Source organism: Astatotilapia calliptera, chromosome 18 (genome assembly GCF_900246225.1).
Source record: "Astatotilapia calliptera chromosome 18, fAstCal1.2, whole genome shotgun sequence".
In the NCBI taxonomy this organism is placed as follows: domain Eukaryota; kingdom Metazoa; phylum Chordata; class Actinopteri; order Cichliformes; family Cichlidae; genus Astatotilapia; species Astatotilapia calliptera.
Genome location: NC_039319.1, coordinates 13,543,040 through 13,558,020, shown reverse-complemented (window position 1 = coordinate 13,558,020; position 14,981 = coordinate 13,543,040). Strand labels below are relative to the sequence as shown.

The following is a 14,981-nucleotide window of genomic DNA, read 5'->3' as shown; positions in this document are numbered from 1 at the left end:
GTCATAAGTTGTTTTATCACAGCTCTCAGGAAGACAAATGTATGACTTGATGTGACATTGGGCAAGCTAGTTGCCTAGCTTGACCTGCTGCTGCTGGTTTTGTTTTTCCGTTTAGCCATTTAAATTAAAACAATAAAACTGCACGAAAACGTTTAATATATCCACACACGAAGAAAGAATAACGCTATAAAATAGCTTTCGCCCTCGCTTAAGAGCTTTATAAATAGATATCGAGCCCTGTTAGCTATTACAGCATCTTAACTGAGTATTAACAAGTACAGCATAAACCCAGGCGTTGTAGTTTCTGTTCTTGGTTCTCCAACTTTCCAGCTTGTAGGTAAGAAAGGGGGGGGGGGGGGTGTCACTGTACTGAATTTGAATCTGTTTCTCATAAGGTGGTGCTGGATCTCTATCCGGACATATACTGTAAGGGATTTAATACAACATGGATATTCGCGGGGCTGTGGACGCTGCGGTCCCAACCAACATCATTGCTGCAAAAGCAGCTGAGGTTCGGGCCAATCAGGTCAACTGGCAGTCCTACCTTCAGTAAGTTCATATTACAACGGTACTTCATGGTAATATACACATGTAAAATAATGTAATTCAAGACAACAGTTCTGTCAGGAATTCTTCTTTTACAAATCGCATGCAATTTGGATTTTCGGAGACACTGTAAATCATAATTTTGTTTGACTATATGTGTATCTTCTTTCGAGCTATGGTATCTGCATTGTAGTGGGCTAAATTATATTGGAAGGCGTGTCTTGTATTTTGTTCTCACCAATTACATATATTTCTCTGCTCTTTCATTGTCACCACATCCAAAGCTTTTCTTTCTTTGCTGTTTGTTTATAATTTTTATTTTTATTTTTTTGCATTAATGGAAAATCTATGCTGTAAGTAGGGTACATCGTGACTGTAAACCCCTCTGAAACCCTTAAATGTAATGTTATTCAGTTGTAACCTGACATAACCTTGCATGTCATATTAATGCAGCCCGCAAACACTGGGATTGGCCTGTTCAGTAACTGACACAGATAGACAACCATTCATGATCACATTCACACATACAGACAATTTAGAATCACCAAGTAACCTAACCCCCTGCGTGTCTTTGAACAGTGAAAGAAAGATTACCTGGAGTGAGCCCACACAGAGATGGGGAGAGCATTCACTCCACACAGAAAGGCCCCAGATTGAATTTGAACCCTGTTGCCTCAGCTTTGAGACAGTGGGTAACCATGTTCTAAATCGGAAACAAAAATAACCCACTTTCATGGTAGCTATCAGTAGACTGCAGGTTTTTCACGTGTAAGTTTAGCTTCCTGGTCTCATCTTCTCCAGTTGTCGATATTGCTTTGTGGCCCCCACATATCTGAAATTAAATCTAGGTTTCTGTTTTTGTTGTTGTTGTGTATGTTGCCTGAGAGTTAGTGTGTCAAAATCTTATTAAGCTGAGCTGTCACTTCATGAATATTTATTTTTTTCTGCATACTTTAATGGTCTTAGTGCTGGCTACGTCCTGTAATCTAAAATAGCTAAGCTCCTTTTCTTGAACTGAGATTCATTGTCTTGAGTGATACTTCCTTTTTTAACAAGCATGTGTTAGTAAAGAAGGGATGATTTGTGACTCATAAAAAAATCTTCAGATTTAATTCAGCTTTGAATAAGTGTGGTCACACTATTGGCATGTTTGTTTGTTTTTTGTTTTGTTCTGTTTTTACAACATCTACCGTTACAGAACCTGTTGTGCTTTGTCTTGACTAGGAAATGTGGTATATTGTGGTCAGTTGACATTATTGTTTACGTTGCCCCTTGCAATTCAAAGGATCATGTTAGTGACTGAGCAAATCCCAATCCTCCAGTGAGTGTCTTTGTTTGAGTGTAGCAAATCATTGCACACATTACAGTACCAAGTAATTAAAAATGTATTTAGAATTAAAAATTAGTGCTGTCAGCGTTAATCTTGTTAAAATGACGTTAACGCCATAACCGCATTAACACGGCAAATCTCAGTTAGCAATCGCCCCGTGCCTAGGGGCTGCACAGTGTTAGCGCAGTTAGCATAACGGAGATTTGCTGCGTTAATGTGGTTATGGCGTTAACGTCATTTTAACGAGATTAACGTTGACAGCGCTAATTAAAATATAACTTTCAAGATAAATATCATAAATTATTTCAAAACACAAATGCTAGAACTTAAAAAATCCACAAAAAGTCCACAAATCTCAGGCTCAGTGGGAGAACGTTCCAGAGTCTGGGGCAACTGTTGCAAAAGGTCTTGTCTCCTTTAATTTTCAGCCTTGTGTGATGCACAGCCAGCGGGCCCTGATCATATGACCTTAGGGACCTGCTGGGGTGGTATGGATGTAAACGTTCATTGATGTACACTGCTGCCTGTCCATGCAGAGCTCTAAAAGTCAGAGCAGGAATATTAAAGTAGACTCTAAAGTTAATGTGAAGCCAGTGCAGTGGAATCAGTAATGGTTTTACATGTGAGCGCTTAGAATAAAACAATTAGAATTAAATAATAGATTACAGTAGTCCAGATTTGATGATATAAAGGCATTTTGGCTAGGGATGGGTACCGGTGTCTGGTGCCATGATGACACCGGTTCTGACATAAACGGTAGTAACCAGACCGAAAAGCAGCGCACATTTCGGTGCTTTATTTCAGTGCTTTTTTTTCCTGAGCTGTGATACACTTTAGATTCTAGCCAATCATTTTACGTTTCCGAGGATCGTAGGCGGGGCCAGGTACGTACGTTCTGTTAGAGCAGAGCTACAGATTAAAAATGTCCAAGGCGAAGCGGTCAAAAGTCTGGCTGTACTTCATAGCAAAATATGCAAACTCAGCAGCCTGCAACAAGTGCTTTAAGCTGATACTGTGATACTGTCAAAGGAGGTAACACCTCAAATCCGATGAAACACCTGGCGACGCGTAGCGTTTTTTTTAAAAGCCCAGAAATGCGCCGTATTTGATAGCTTGCTGCGAGACCTCACACCGAGCACATCTACTGCGGGTGGGTTGCCTGTTATGCAACATCCCCCAAAAACACGAAGAGGAGAGTCCTGGCCCCTAGCCCTGCCAGTGTAGCAGAAATGATGACGGATGATGGTGGCAGCAGCAGCCGTTCTTTTCTGCGTGAGTAGCTAATTTACGTTGAGTAGGCTAACCACGTTATTACATTAATGCATGTAAGGTGAACTAGCAAACATCATCATAGCTACATGCGGCTGTCTTCTTGTTTGATGGCAGATACTCCCTTCACCCTGGCTAAAAAGGCTAAAATGACCAAAGAAAAAGTGGAAAACAGTTAAACATGAGAGGTTTAGGACAAAGTTTGTGTTTTTTCCATTGTTTAAGCACTGCTTCCAGCCAAGAGTGATACCATATATGCCCCATAGCTGCAGAAAAGGCTAACATTGTTATATTTTTACAAAAAACAGCTGAACATGAGAGGTTTTTGGACCAATTTTGTGTTCTCCATTCTTTAAGCACCGGTTTGAGCACCGTTTGAGCACCGGCACCGTTTCAAAAGTACCGATTTGGCACCGGTATCGGATAAAACCTAAACGATACCCATCCCTAATTTTGGCAATATTTCTTAACCGGTAAAACCAAGAGCAAACCAGAGGTATAATTTGAGCATCCAGAGTGAAAGTTGAGTCAAAAGTTATAGGTTGTGTTATCAGGTTCCTGATAGAAGATATAGAAAGAGGACCTAGAATTTCCATTACTTTAGTCTCAAATCTCAGAGGCGCAAACAAGGATTTTTTATTATTAAGTTGGAGAATATTGTCAGCCATCCAACTTTTAATAGAGTCTAAGCCCCCATGCGTGATCTGAATCTTAGAAACCTCTTGGGGATAAAAAGAAATACTGAAAACATATGTGTGTAGCAGTGATAAGAAAAGTCCTTAAAGAAAAGTCCTTAAAAGTGCTCAAAATGTGCTGAAGAGGGAGCAGATATAACAGAAACAATAAGGAGAAGAGCTGTTTCGGTGGAATGAGCTCTACAAAAGCCAGACTGCAAATTATTAGGAGTGCTGCATTTGTCCAATTTTAGCTTTGTATTAATGTGGAAATCATGTCATGATTTTTTTAGGAGTCAAATGATCTCAACAGAGGACTGTGAATTCATCAAGAAGTTTGAGGTGGCCAGCTCTGATCAGAAACAAGTCATTCTGACAAATGAGGGGCATCAGGTATAGAGTCCTTTTGTACTGTCTGTTCATTTTATGTGCTTCATCAGTGTTAACATTCAGGGAATTCATACCACCTCTTTTAGATGTTTTCAGCCTTATAGATTAAGCAAAAACCAGTCACAGTGAGGAGTCTTAGTTATGCCATTTCAGATAAATGAGGGCATTACATCAAAACAATGAACATTAATCATCTCCCTTCATAAGCAGTTGGACAGCTGAACACTGTGCTAATTTAGCATTTACCGTGCAATCTTGAAAGTTTTTTGTAGCATTTCATAGTTGTGCAATTTTACTGAAGTTACATGTCTTTTTTTAATCACTGTTGATGTGACAACTTCCTGTTTTAAAAAAAAAAAAAAAAAAAAAATTTCTGCCTGTGTCCATCACTAACAAGACAGCACCAGCTCTTGTGTTTGCTTGTGTTGTTCTGTTATCTGTAAGATCGCAGCTTGCTGTGAATTGAATTCCTACCAATCTATTTCAGACACACTGCTTTGCATTATGTTTACCTGAGCTTGAATCTCTTCAGAGGTTCAGTGCAGAATTTTTAAAATACATATGTGCTTTTTTTCTGTTTTTGCCCAGTGTGCAAAGACCTTTCTAAACCTGATGGCTCACATCTCCAAAGAGCAGACGGTCCAGTACATCCTGACTCTGATTGATGACACCTTGCAGGTACACAGACAGAACCACTGACCTGGGACAAATGGAATATGCATGTACAAACCTACTATCTATATATATGTAAACAAAGATACTGAGATTCATGCTCTTTATATAGAGGGTGTGAATGGTTCACAGGTCACATTGCTTTACCCTCACATAGACAGACTTGTGATTTAGGTTTTCGAAGCACTCTTAGCTAAGGTTCTAGAAAAGCTAAAATAAAACTATTAAAGGTCCCCCTTGTGCTTGGATTATAGAATCAACTCAAGCGTGGGTTAGTAATTATTGAAAACGAAAACAGAGATTTACATCTTTAAACACACAAGTGGTATATTTGGAGGCTTGGCTGATGAGAGTTGTGATTGAAATCTCAGGGGTTCTGCAGCATTCCTGGAAAATAGGTGTCTAATACTAAAATCTCAGCAGCTACAGCGATAACTGGAGAAAACTGATTAAACCTTTTAATAATGGCATTAGCCATCGGGACAATCACGTTTCTATTAACATTAGATAATTTTCTTCAAAATATTGTGTTCCTATAAAATAGATTGTCTGTCAGGCAGTCAGTTGTTTAGTATTCATGTGCACAACCCAAGAGCTCATCCAATTAAGTTTTATTTTTATTGTCTCGCAGGAGAACCATCAGAGGGTGAACATCTTCTTCGACTATGCCAAAAAGACAAAAAACACCGCCTGGTCCTACTTCCTTCCAATGCTGAATCGTCAGGATCTCTTTACTGTCCACATGGTGAGTTAGAAACAGAACAAGTCACATCCAGACAATTTTTGTAAATTGTGCATGTGTTCACAGTGGACGGTGGCCCAGGCGGAAAAACATTTGTGGTCTTGGAAAGCAGGATCATAGTGTACTTAATAGAATACTCTAAATTAGCTGGTATATTCTATTATATTTTTAGAGCCATACATTTTTCATAATGTCTCTGTTTCTAATCATGGCAAGGCATCAATAATTCCTCACAAAGCAACCTTCCACGTTTTCCTTAAAAACAGGCAATTAAATGTAATGACTTCTCGCTGCCACTCTTTTCTAATAAAGAATGGCCACCTAATGACAAACTGAGTACTATGATAGGGCAAAGCTTAATTAAGAATACCAGCCAGATGGCATCCAGCAGGTGGGCTTAATGTGACCCCAAGTCTATGACACAGCACTTAACTCAATCAAACTGTCATGCTGAGTCTTGTTTTTAAATTACAGGCTTGACGTTTCTCTCCTGGCCAAGAGGAAATTGGAGAACTGAAATTGTTTCTGTCTCATCACAGAACACTTACCAAGCTGAAATTGTTTATGAGTCAGTAGCTGTGGCCTCAATCATTGTAAAATGGTAAATGGCCTGTATTTGTATAGCGCTTTATTAGTCCCTAAGGACCCCAAAGCGCTATAGCCTGATTGTTTGAACTCCATCAGCAACATATATATATATATATATATATATATATATATATATATATAACTACCGACCAATAACCTGCCTCAGCACCACATGGAAGCTCCTGTCAGGCATCATATCGGCTAAGATGAACAGGCACATGGGTCAATACATGAGCGGGACACAGAAAGGAATTGGCAAGAATACCAGAGGTGCAAAACACCAGCTACTGGTAGACAGAACAATCAGCCGAGACTGCAAGACCAGACTGACCAACCTGTGCACTGCCTGGATTGATTACAAGAAGGCCTATGACTCAATGCCCCACAGCTGGATACTGGAATGCCTAGAATTGTACAAGATCAATGGGACCCTAAGAGCCTTCATCAGGAACTCAATGGGGATGTGGCGTACAACACTAGAGGCCAACTCCAAGCCCATAGCACAAGTTACCATCAAGTGCGGGATCTACCAAGGAGATGCTCTGTCCCCACTGCTGTTCTGCATAGGCCTGAACCCCCTCAGTGAGATCATTAACAAGACTGGCTACGGATACCGACTACGGAACGGAGCAGTTGTCAGCCACCTCCTGTACATGGATGACATCAAGCTGTATGCCAAGAGTGAACGAGACATCGATTCACTGATCCACACTACCAGGCTATACAGCAATGACATTGGAATGTCGTTCGGACTGGAGAAGTGTAGTCGGATGGTAACAAAGAGAGGGAAGGTAGTCAGAACTGAGGGGATTGAACTACCAGAAGGCAACATTGCAGACATAGAGGATAGTTACAAGTACCTGGGGATCCCGCAGGCAAATGGGAACCATGAAGAGGCCGCTAGAAAGGCTGCAACCACCAAGTACCTGCAGAGGGTCAGGCAAGTCCTGAGGAGTCAGCTGAATGGTAAGAACAAGATCCGGGCCATCAACACATACGCCCTGCCCGTGATCAGGTACCCTGCTGGGGTAATAGGCTGGCCAAAGGAGGAGATAGAAGCCACTGACATAAAGACAAGAAAGCTCCTCACCATGCATGGAGGGTTTCACCCCAAGTCCAGCACCCTGAGGCTGTACGCTAAGCGGAAGGAAGGGGGCCGGGGACTGGTGAGTGTCAGCACCACAGTCCAGGATGAGACAACGAACATCCAAGAATACATTGGGAAGATGGCCCCAACTGACCGAGTGCTCAGTGAATACCTCAGGCAGCAGAAACCCAAGAAAGAGGAGGGAGACGAGGAACCATCATGGAAGGACAGGCCCCTGCACGGTATGTACCACCGGCAGATAGAGGAGGTGGCTGATATCCAGAAATCCTACCAGTGGCTGGACAAAGCTGGACTGAAAGACAGCACAGAGGCACTAATCATGGCAGCACAAGAACAAGCTCTGAGTACAAGATCCATAGAGGCTGGGGTCTATCACACCAGGCAAGACCCCAGGTGCAGGCTGTGTAAAGATGCCCCAGAGACAATCCAGCACATAACAGCAGGGTGCAAGATGCTAGCAGGCAAGGCATACATGGAACGCCATAACCAAGTGGCCGGCATAGTGTACAGGAACATCTGTATAACCTAGAAGTCCCGAGGTCAAAATGGGAGATGCCCCCAAGGGTGGTGGAGAATGACCGAGCTAAGATCCTGTGGGACTTCCAGATACAGACGGACAAAATGGTGGTGGCTAACCAACCGGACATAGTGGTGGTAGACAAACAGAAGAAGACGGCCGTAGTGATCGATGTAGCGGTTCCGAATGACAGCAATATCAGGAAGAAGGAACACGAGAAGCTGGAGAAATACCAAGGGCTCAGAGAAGAGCTCGAGAGGATGTGGAGGGTGAAGGTAACGGTGGTCCCCGTGGTAATCGGAGCACTAGGTGCGGTGACTCCCAAGCTAGGCGAGTGGCTCCAGCAGATCCCGGGAACAACATCGGAGATCTCTGTCCAGAAGAGCGCAGTCCTGGGAACAGCTAAGATACTGCGCAGGACCCTCAAGCTCCCAGGCCTCTGGTAGAGGACCCGAGCTTGAAGGATAAACCGCCCGCAGGGGCGTGCTGGGTGTTTATACACACACACACACACACACACACACACACACACACATATATATATATATATATATATATATATATATATATATATATATATATATATATATATATATATACACACACACACACACACACACACACACATATATATATATATATATATATATATATATACACACACACACACACACACACACACACACACACACACACATATATATATATATATATAGTGCTTTTCTATTCTTACAGCCTATTTGCTTTAGACGACACACTGCATTTTTAGAAAATGCATTCATACAGTGCTTTATTCTGTGCATTCTATCCATCTCACACAGCCAATTTAGAGTAACCAATGAACCTAATATATAAGTCTTAGAACTGTTAGAGGAAGCTGGAGTACCTGCAGAAAACTCGTATGCACAGGAAAAACATGCAGACTCAGAGAATATGTAAACTCCCATAGAGAATGCTGTGGATAATATTAAGCTTATTTCCTTTGCTTCCTTATCTTAATACTTGAAAGGTAAAAAACACCTCAAAATACAGGGAGTGCAGAATTATTAGGCAAATGAGTATTTTGTCCACATCATCCTCTTCATGCATGTTGTCTTACTCCAAGCTGTATAGGCTCGAAAGCCTACTACCAATTAAGCATATTAGGTGATGTGCATCTCTGTAATGAGAAGGGGTGTGGTCTAATGACATCAACACCCTATATCAGGTGTGCATAATTATTAGGCAACGTCCTTTCCTTTGGCAAAATGGGTCAAAAGAAGGACTTGACAGGCTCAGAAAAGTCAAAAATAGTGAGATATCTTGCAGAGGGATGCAGCAGTCTCAAAATTGCAAAGCTTAGGAAGCGTGATCATCGAACAATCAAGCGTTTCATTCAAAATAGTCAACAGGGTCGCAAGAAGCGTGTGGAAAAACCAAGGCACAAAATAACTGCCCATGAACTGAGAAAAGTCAAGCGTGCAGCTGCCAAGATGCCACTTGCCACCAGTTTGGCCATATTTCAGAGCTGCAACATGACTGGAGTGCCCAAAAGCACAAGGTGTGCAATACTCAGAGACATGGCCAAGGTAAGAAAGGCTGAAAGACGACCACCACTGAACAAGACACACAAGCTGAAACGTCAAGACTGGGCCAAGAAATATCTCAAGACTGGTTTTTCTAAGGTTTTATGGACTGATGAAATGAGAGTGAGTCTTGATGGGCCAGATGGATGGGCCCGTGGCTGGATTGGTAAAGGGCAGAGAGCTCCAGTCCGACTCAGACGCCAGCAAGGTGGAGGTGGAGTACTGGTTTGGGCTGGTATCATCAAAGATGAGCTTGTGGGGCCTTTTCGGGTTGAGGATGGAGTCAAGCTCAACTCCCAGTCCTACTGCCAGTTTCTGGAAGACACCTTCTTCAAGCAGTGGTACAGGAAGAAGTCTGCATCCTTCAAGAAAAACATGATTTTCATGCAGGACAATGCTCCATCACACGCGTCCAAGTACTCCACAGCGTGGCTGGCAAGAAGGGGTATAAAAGAAGAAAAACTAATGACATGGCCACCTTGTTCACCTGATCTGAACCCCATTGAGAACCTGTGGTCCATCATCAAATGTGAGATTTACAAGGAGGGAAAACAGTACACCTCTCTGAACAGTGTCTGGGAGGCTGTGGTTGCTGCTGCACGCAATGTTGATGGTGAACAGATCAAAACACTGACAGAATCCATGGATGGCAGGCTTTTGAGTGTCCTTGCAAAGAAAGGTGGCTATATTGGTCGCTGATTTGTTTTTGTTTTGTTTTTGAATGTCAGAAATGTATATTTGTGAATGTGGAGATGTTATATTGGTTTCACTGGTAAAAATAAATAATTGAAATGGGTATATATTTGTTTTTTGTTGAGTTGCCTAATAATTATGCACAGTAATAGTCACCTGCACACACAGATATCCCCCTAAAATAGCTAAAACTAAAAACAAACTAAAAACTACTTCCAAAAACATTCAGCTTTGATATTAATGAGTTTTTTGGGTTCATTGAGAACATGGTTGTTGTTCAATAATAAAATTATTCCTCAAAAATACAACTTGCCTAATAATTCTGCACTCCCTGTATATTGGTATGACAGTAATATAACAAATAGCATATTTTACATTACATACACCGTGATCTGTCAGTACTTTATATTTTATTGAGGATTTTCTGTAAATTTCTGTTGCTAGCAGACAATATGGATGTAAAATATCCTCCTTCATTTAATAGGCGGCGAGGATCATCGCTAAGCTGGCTGCCTGGGGCCGCGATCTGATGGAAGGAAGTGATCTGAACTACTACTTCAACTGGATCAAGAGTCAACTCAGCTCACAGGTAAATGAAGCGTAATTGTTTGCAAAAAATATAATGTTAAAATAGTTTCTAAATCTGAGTTTTAAAGCTGTTTTCAGTTTTTAAGGTCACATAGATTGTGATTAACTGCTTGTGGAGAAAGAACCTTTAAGCATTTAATTTTTGTGCTACACTATTGTACAGTTAATTGTCTCTTTGTTGCGTGTATGTATAATTGCTGGTATTGGTAGTAGTATATATAGTAAGGTTGCTTGATGTTTAAAGTTAAGAAACACCATGAACGTGACTAAAACAGTACATTTATTCTCATTAACATTCATTTTCACTATGAATATTGCAAGATCATTTAAATCATTGCACAAATTACATTTCATAATGCTGGTTAGTAAAGATCCATTTCATTTGCACTCTTCGATTTGGTTCAGTTTGAACATTAGTGTTCAAATCAATTTTTGGAGCTGCATGAAATGGTTCCAACTTTTTTTTTCCTGAATCATTTCATGGGTTATTAACATCTCAGATATTGGCTCTCAGCTTCTCGAGACACTGGGCTCCTCTTTCACCGGTGGGGTTTAATTTACTCCCTTTTTCCAGAGTGTAACTCTCTAAAAAGCCAAGGTAATTCATAATTTCCACCTATTCATTTTGTCAGCATTTTATTCAGGTTTTGGGCTCACAGTGGAAGCCTTGTTTGAAATATAATGTATTCATATTGGGTTTGAACAGGCTTGTCAGACCTTGAGATTTTTCCATTGACAGATGCTCTGTAGGTGCTAGCGATGCTTTGGCAGATGTATGCAATAAAGAGTAGGCTGATAAAACGACATCTAGTTTCTCCATTGTATGCCAGTATTTCCAGCATAGCCCCAAAGTTGTCTTCAGATTTTATAGATATCCAACTTTTGACAACAGCATGGTTTTGTGACTGTTCTTATTTTTAACACTTTCTGTCTTTGCAAGTTTTTTTTAAACTGCTTCCTGAAATTGCATTTGATGTTCCTTTCCCCCTCAGCACCCAGGCAACCAATCAGTGAGCACCTGCTGTCCCTGAATTACATACCGTGTAGAGTCCACTGCCTCTGTACCTTGGCTTGAAGTGAATCCCTTTGAACAATTTTGCACCTCTTTCTTTTGTTTATTTCTCATTAGAATCTACACGGTACAGGTCCTGAAACAAGCATTGGAGCAGGAACTATTTCTCCCAGTGAAGTGAGTATGAGTGAAGTGCAGCTTCAACCATCCTGGCGCTTCCCATACAAAGAGTTTAAAGAAACCAAAATGCTGGGTTTGTGCAAGCTGGCATCTGTCAGCTGTCACTGGACTTTCACATCTTTTCTCTCCTCCCCGTTTCTGCCCCATCTTCTTCCTGCATTCAAGATCTTCATTATTAATTCCAGATGGTTGGAGAAATGAGTCAGCTGATCAGACGCTTTTAGAAAGAATTCTCCATTTAGACGGCATGGTGTTTGCTGCCACTGTTTGTTTTTAACTGTTTAATTGAAAATTGCATGCTGTAAGCTAGTTCTCTTTAAAACAGAAAGCGCATGACAAACATCTTTCCCTGAACATTGAAATAAAAAAGGAAAAATATAAAAAGCATTTGCACAGCAGCAGCATCCTACCATTTTATATCTCATATCTTTAATACAATACAGTGGGGCAAAAAAGTATTTAGTCAGCCACCGATTGTGCAAGTTCCCCCACTTAAAATGATGACAGAGGTCAGTAATTTGCACCAGAGGTACACTTCAACTGTGAGAGACAGAATGTGGAAAAAAAAATCCATGAGTCCGCATGGTAGGATTTGTAAAGAATTTATTCATAAATTAGGGTGGAAAATAAGTATTTGGTCACCTCAAACAAGGAAAATCTCTGGCTCTCACAGACCTGTAACGTCTTCTGTAAGAAGCTTTTCTGTCCCCCACTCGTTACCTGTATGAATGGCACCTGTTTGAACTCATCATCTGTATAAAAGACACCTGTCCACAGCCTCAAACAGTCAGACTCCAAACTCCGCCATGGCCAAGACCAAAGAGCTTTCGAAGGACACCAGGAAAAGTATTGTAGACCTGCACCAGACTGGGAAGAGTGAATCTACAATAGGCAAGCAGCTTGGTGTGAAAAAATCAACTGTGGGAGCAATCATCAGAAAATGGAAGACATACAAGACCACTGATAATCTCCCTCGATCTGGGGCTCCACGCAAGATCTCATGCCGTGGGGTCAAAATGATCATGAGAACGGTGAGCAAAGATCCCAGAACCACACGGGGGGACCTGGTGAATGACCTGCAGAGAGCTGGGACCAAAGTAACAAAGGTCACCATCAGTAACACACTACAACGGCAGGGAATCAAATCCCGCAGTGCCAGACGTGTTCCGCTGCTGAAGCCAGTGCATGTCCAGGCCCGTCTGAAGTTTGCCAGAGAGCACATGGATGATACAGCAGAGGATTGGGAGAATGTCATGTGGTCAGATGAAACCAAAGTAGAACTTTTTGGTATAAACTCAACTCGTCGTGTTTGGAGGAAGAAGAATACTGAGTTGCATCCCAAGAACACCATACCTACTGTGAAGCATGGGGGTGGAAACATCATGCTATGGGGTTGTTTTTCTGCCAAGGGGACAGGACGACTGATCCGTGTTAAGGACAGAATGAATGGGGCCATGTATCGTGAGATTTTGAGCCAAAACCTCCTTCCATCAGTGAGAACTTTGAAGATGAAACGAGGCTGGGTCTTCCAACATGACAATGATCCAAAACACACCGCCCGGGCAACAAAGGAGTGGCTCCGTAAGAAGCATTTGAAAGTCCTGGAGTGGCCTAGCCATTCTCCAGACCTCAACCCCATAGAAAATCTGTGGCGGGAGTTTGAAAGCCGGTGTTGCTCGGCGACAGCCCCAAAACATCACTGCTCTCGAGAAGATCTGCATGGAGGAATGGGCCAAAATACCAGCTACTGTGTGTGCAAACCTGGTAAAGACCTATAGTAAACGTTTGACCTCTGTTATTGCCAACAAAGGTTATGTTACAAAGTATTGAGTTGTATTTTTGTTATTGACCAAATACTTATTTTCCACCCTGATTTACGAATAAATTCTTTACAAATCCTACCATGTGGATTCATGGATTTTTTTTTCACATTCTGTCTCTCACAGTTGAAGTGTACCTCTGGTGCAAATTACTGACCTCTGTCATCATTTTAAGTGGGGGAACTTGCACAATCGGTGGCTGACTAAATACTTTTTTGCCCCACTGTATATAATTACTCTGATAAGTATGCTCAGAAATATGTACATGGCTATCTAACAATTGATCGTCATCTTTTCTCTGCATTTTCAGCCAGGTAACCCCCGCTCCTTCTCTCTTCACTGCTGCCTGTTTCTCTCGCTGGACTTCTTTGCTTCTACCCAACCTCTTTAAAATAACAGATTAATGTGATCAGTTCTCTCCTCTCAGCTTCTTCCACTCTAATCTCAATTTACATTATTCTGCTTAGGTGTGATGAGCGTTTTCCCTCCTGCTGCTCTGTATTGTACTTTTGGTGTGTGATCTAGCATGTGTTGATGGACTCATATGAAAAGACTGCATGTGCGATGCCTGGGGTTTGAAAGGTGACTGTAATGCAAAGTTTGGAGTGTTTGTTTTTTTTTTGTTTTTTTTCTCAATGTGCTGTCCCTGATCATCAACTTCTTCATGTTTCAGAGCTGCACTAAATGTGTTTGACTTTCTAACATTTTGTTTTTTTTTTCTCCTGGTTTCACTGCTAAGGCTTTAGTTCATGTTTAAGTAAATGTTTGCCACTGTCTTTTGCAGAGCTCTCAGTATGTCCAGTGTGTAGCTGGGTGCCTCCAGCTGATGCTGAGGATCAATGAGTATAGGTTTGCCTGGGTGGAGGCTGATGGAGTTAACTGGTGAGTGAAGCATGTATTAAGGTTGACTTAAACATTGGTTAAGCTGCTGAAATAGCCCTTGGAATCAATATGAATACAGTTCCTGATTTATCATGGGTTTGCTTATGCTTAGGATTCTTGTAAATACATTAGTTAGATTGAAAAGAATCACTGAAAGGAAGAATAATGACAGTGACAGTCACATCATGTAAAGTAGTATTGTAGAGTGTCTCTGTCAGGATGTCATGACACAGTGCTGCTGCTGCTAAAGCATCGTAACTTTGTTTGCTCTTTTCAAAAATATAGTTTTAATCTCAGCTGTCCTCCTGATTCATACATGTCTGCTCTGCTTTTCCTTGAGTCACCAGTGATCATCTTGCTTCTGCTGTACTGTGAGACTTAAATATCTTGTAAAGACTAAGAGCT

At 41.4% G+C, this 14,981-nt stretch overlaps 1 protein-coding gene across 2 annotated transcripts in view; it reads left to right on the top strand.

The window, feature by feature from the left end:
* The window catches only part of atp6v1h (ATPase H+ transporting V1 subunit H), a 37,195-nt gene that overhangs the window by 423 nt on the left and 21,791 nt on the right, over positions 1-14,981 (top strand). Inside the window, exons 2-8 of one of the 2 annotated variants that reach the window (XM_026149489.1) lie at positions 396-549; positions 4,113-4,212; positions 4,798-4,887; positions 5,513-5,626; positions 10,579-10,683; positions 11,812-11,871; positions 14,479-14,576. In XM_026149489.1, coding sequence (XP_026005274.1) covers positions 446-549; positions 4,113-4,212; positions 4,798-4,887; positions 5,513-5,626; positions 10,579-10,683; positions 11,812-11,871; positions 14,479-14,576 — 671 coding nt within the window. In that variant the 5' untranslated portion in view covers positions 396-445. The remainder of the gene's footprint in view (positions 1-395; positions 550-4,112; positions 4,213-4,797; positions 4,888-5,512; positions 5,627-10,578; positions 10,684-11,811; positions 11,872-14,478; positions 14,577-14,981) is intronic. The other variant, XM_026149490.1, reaches the window with a different exon arrangement.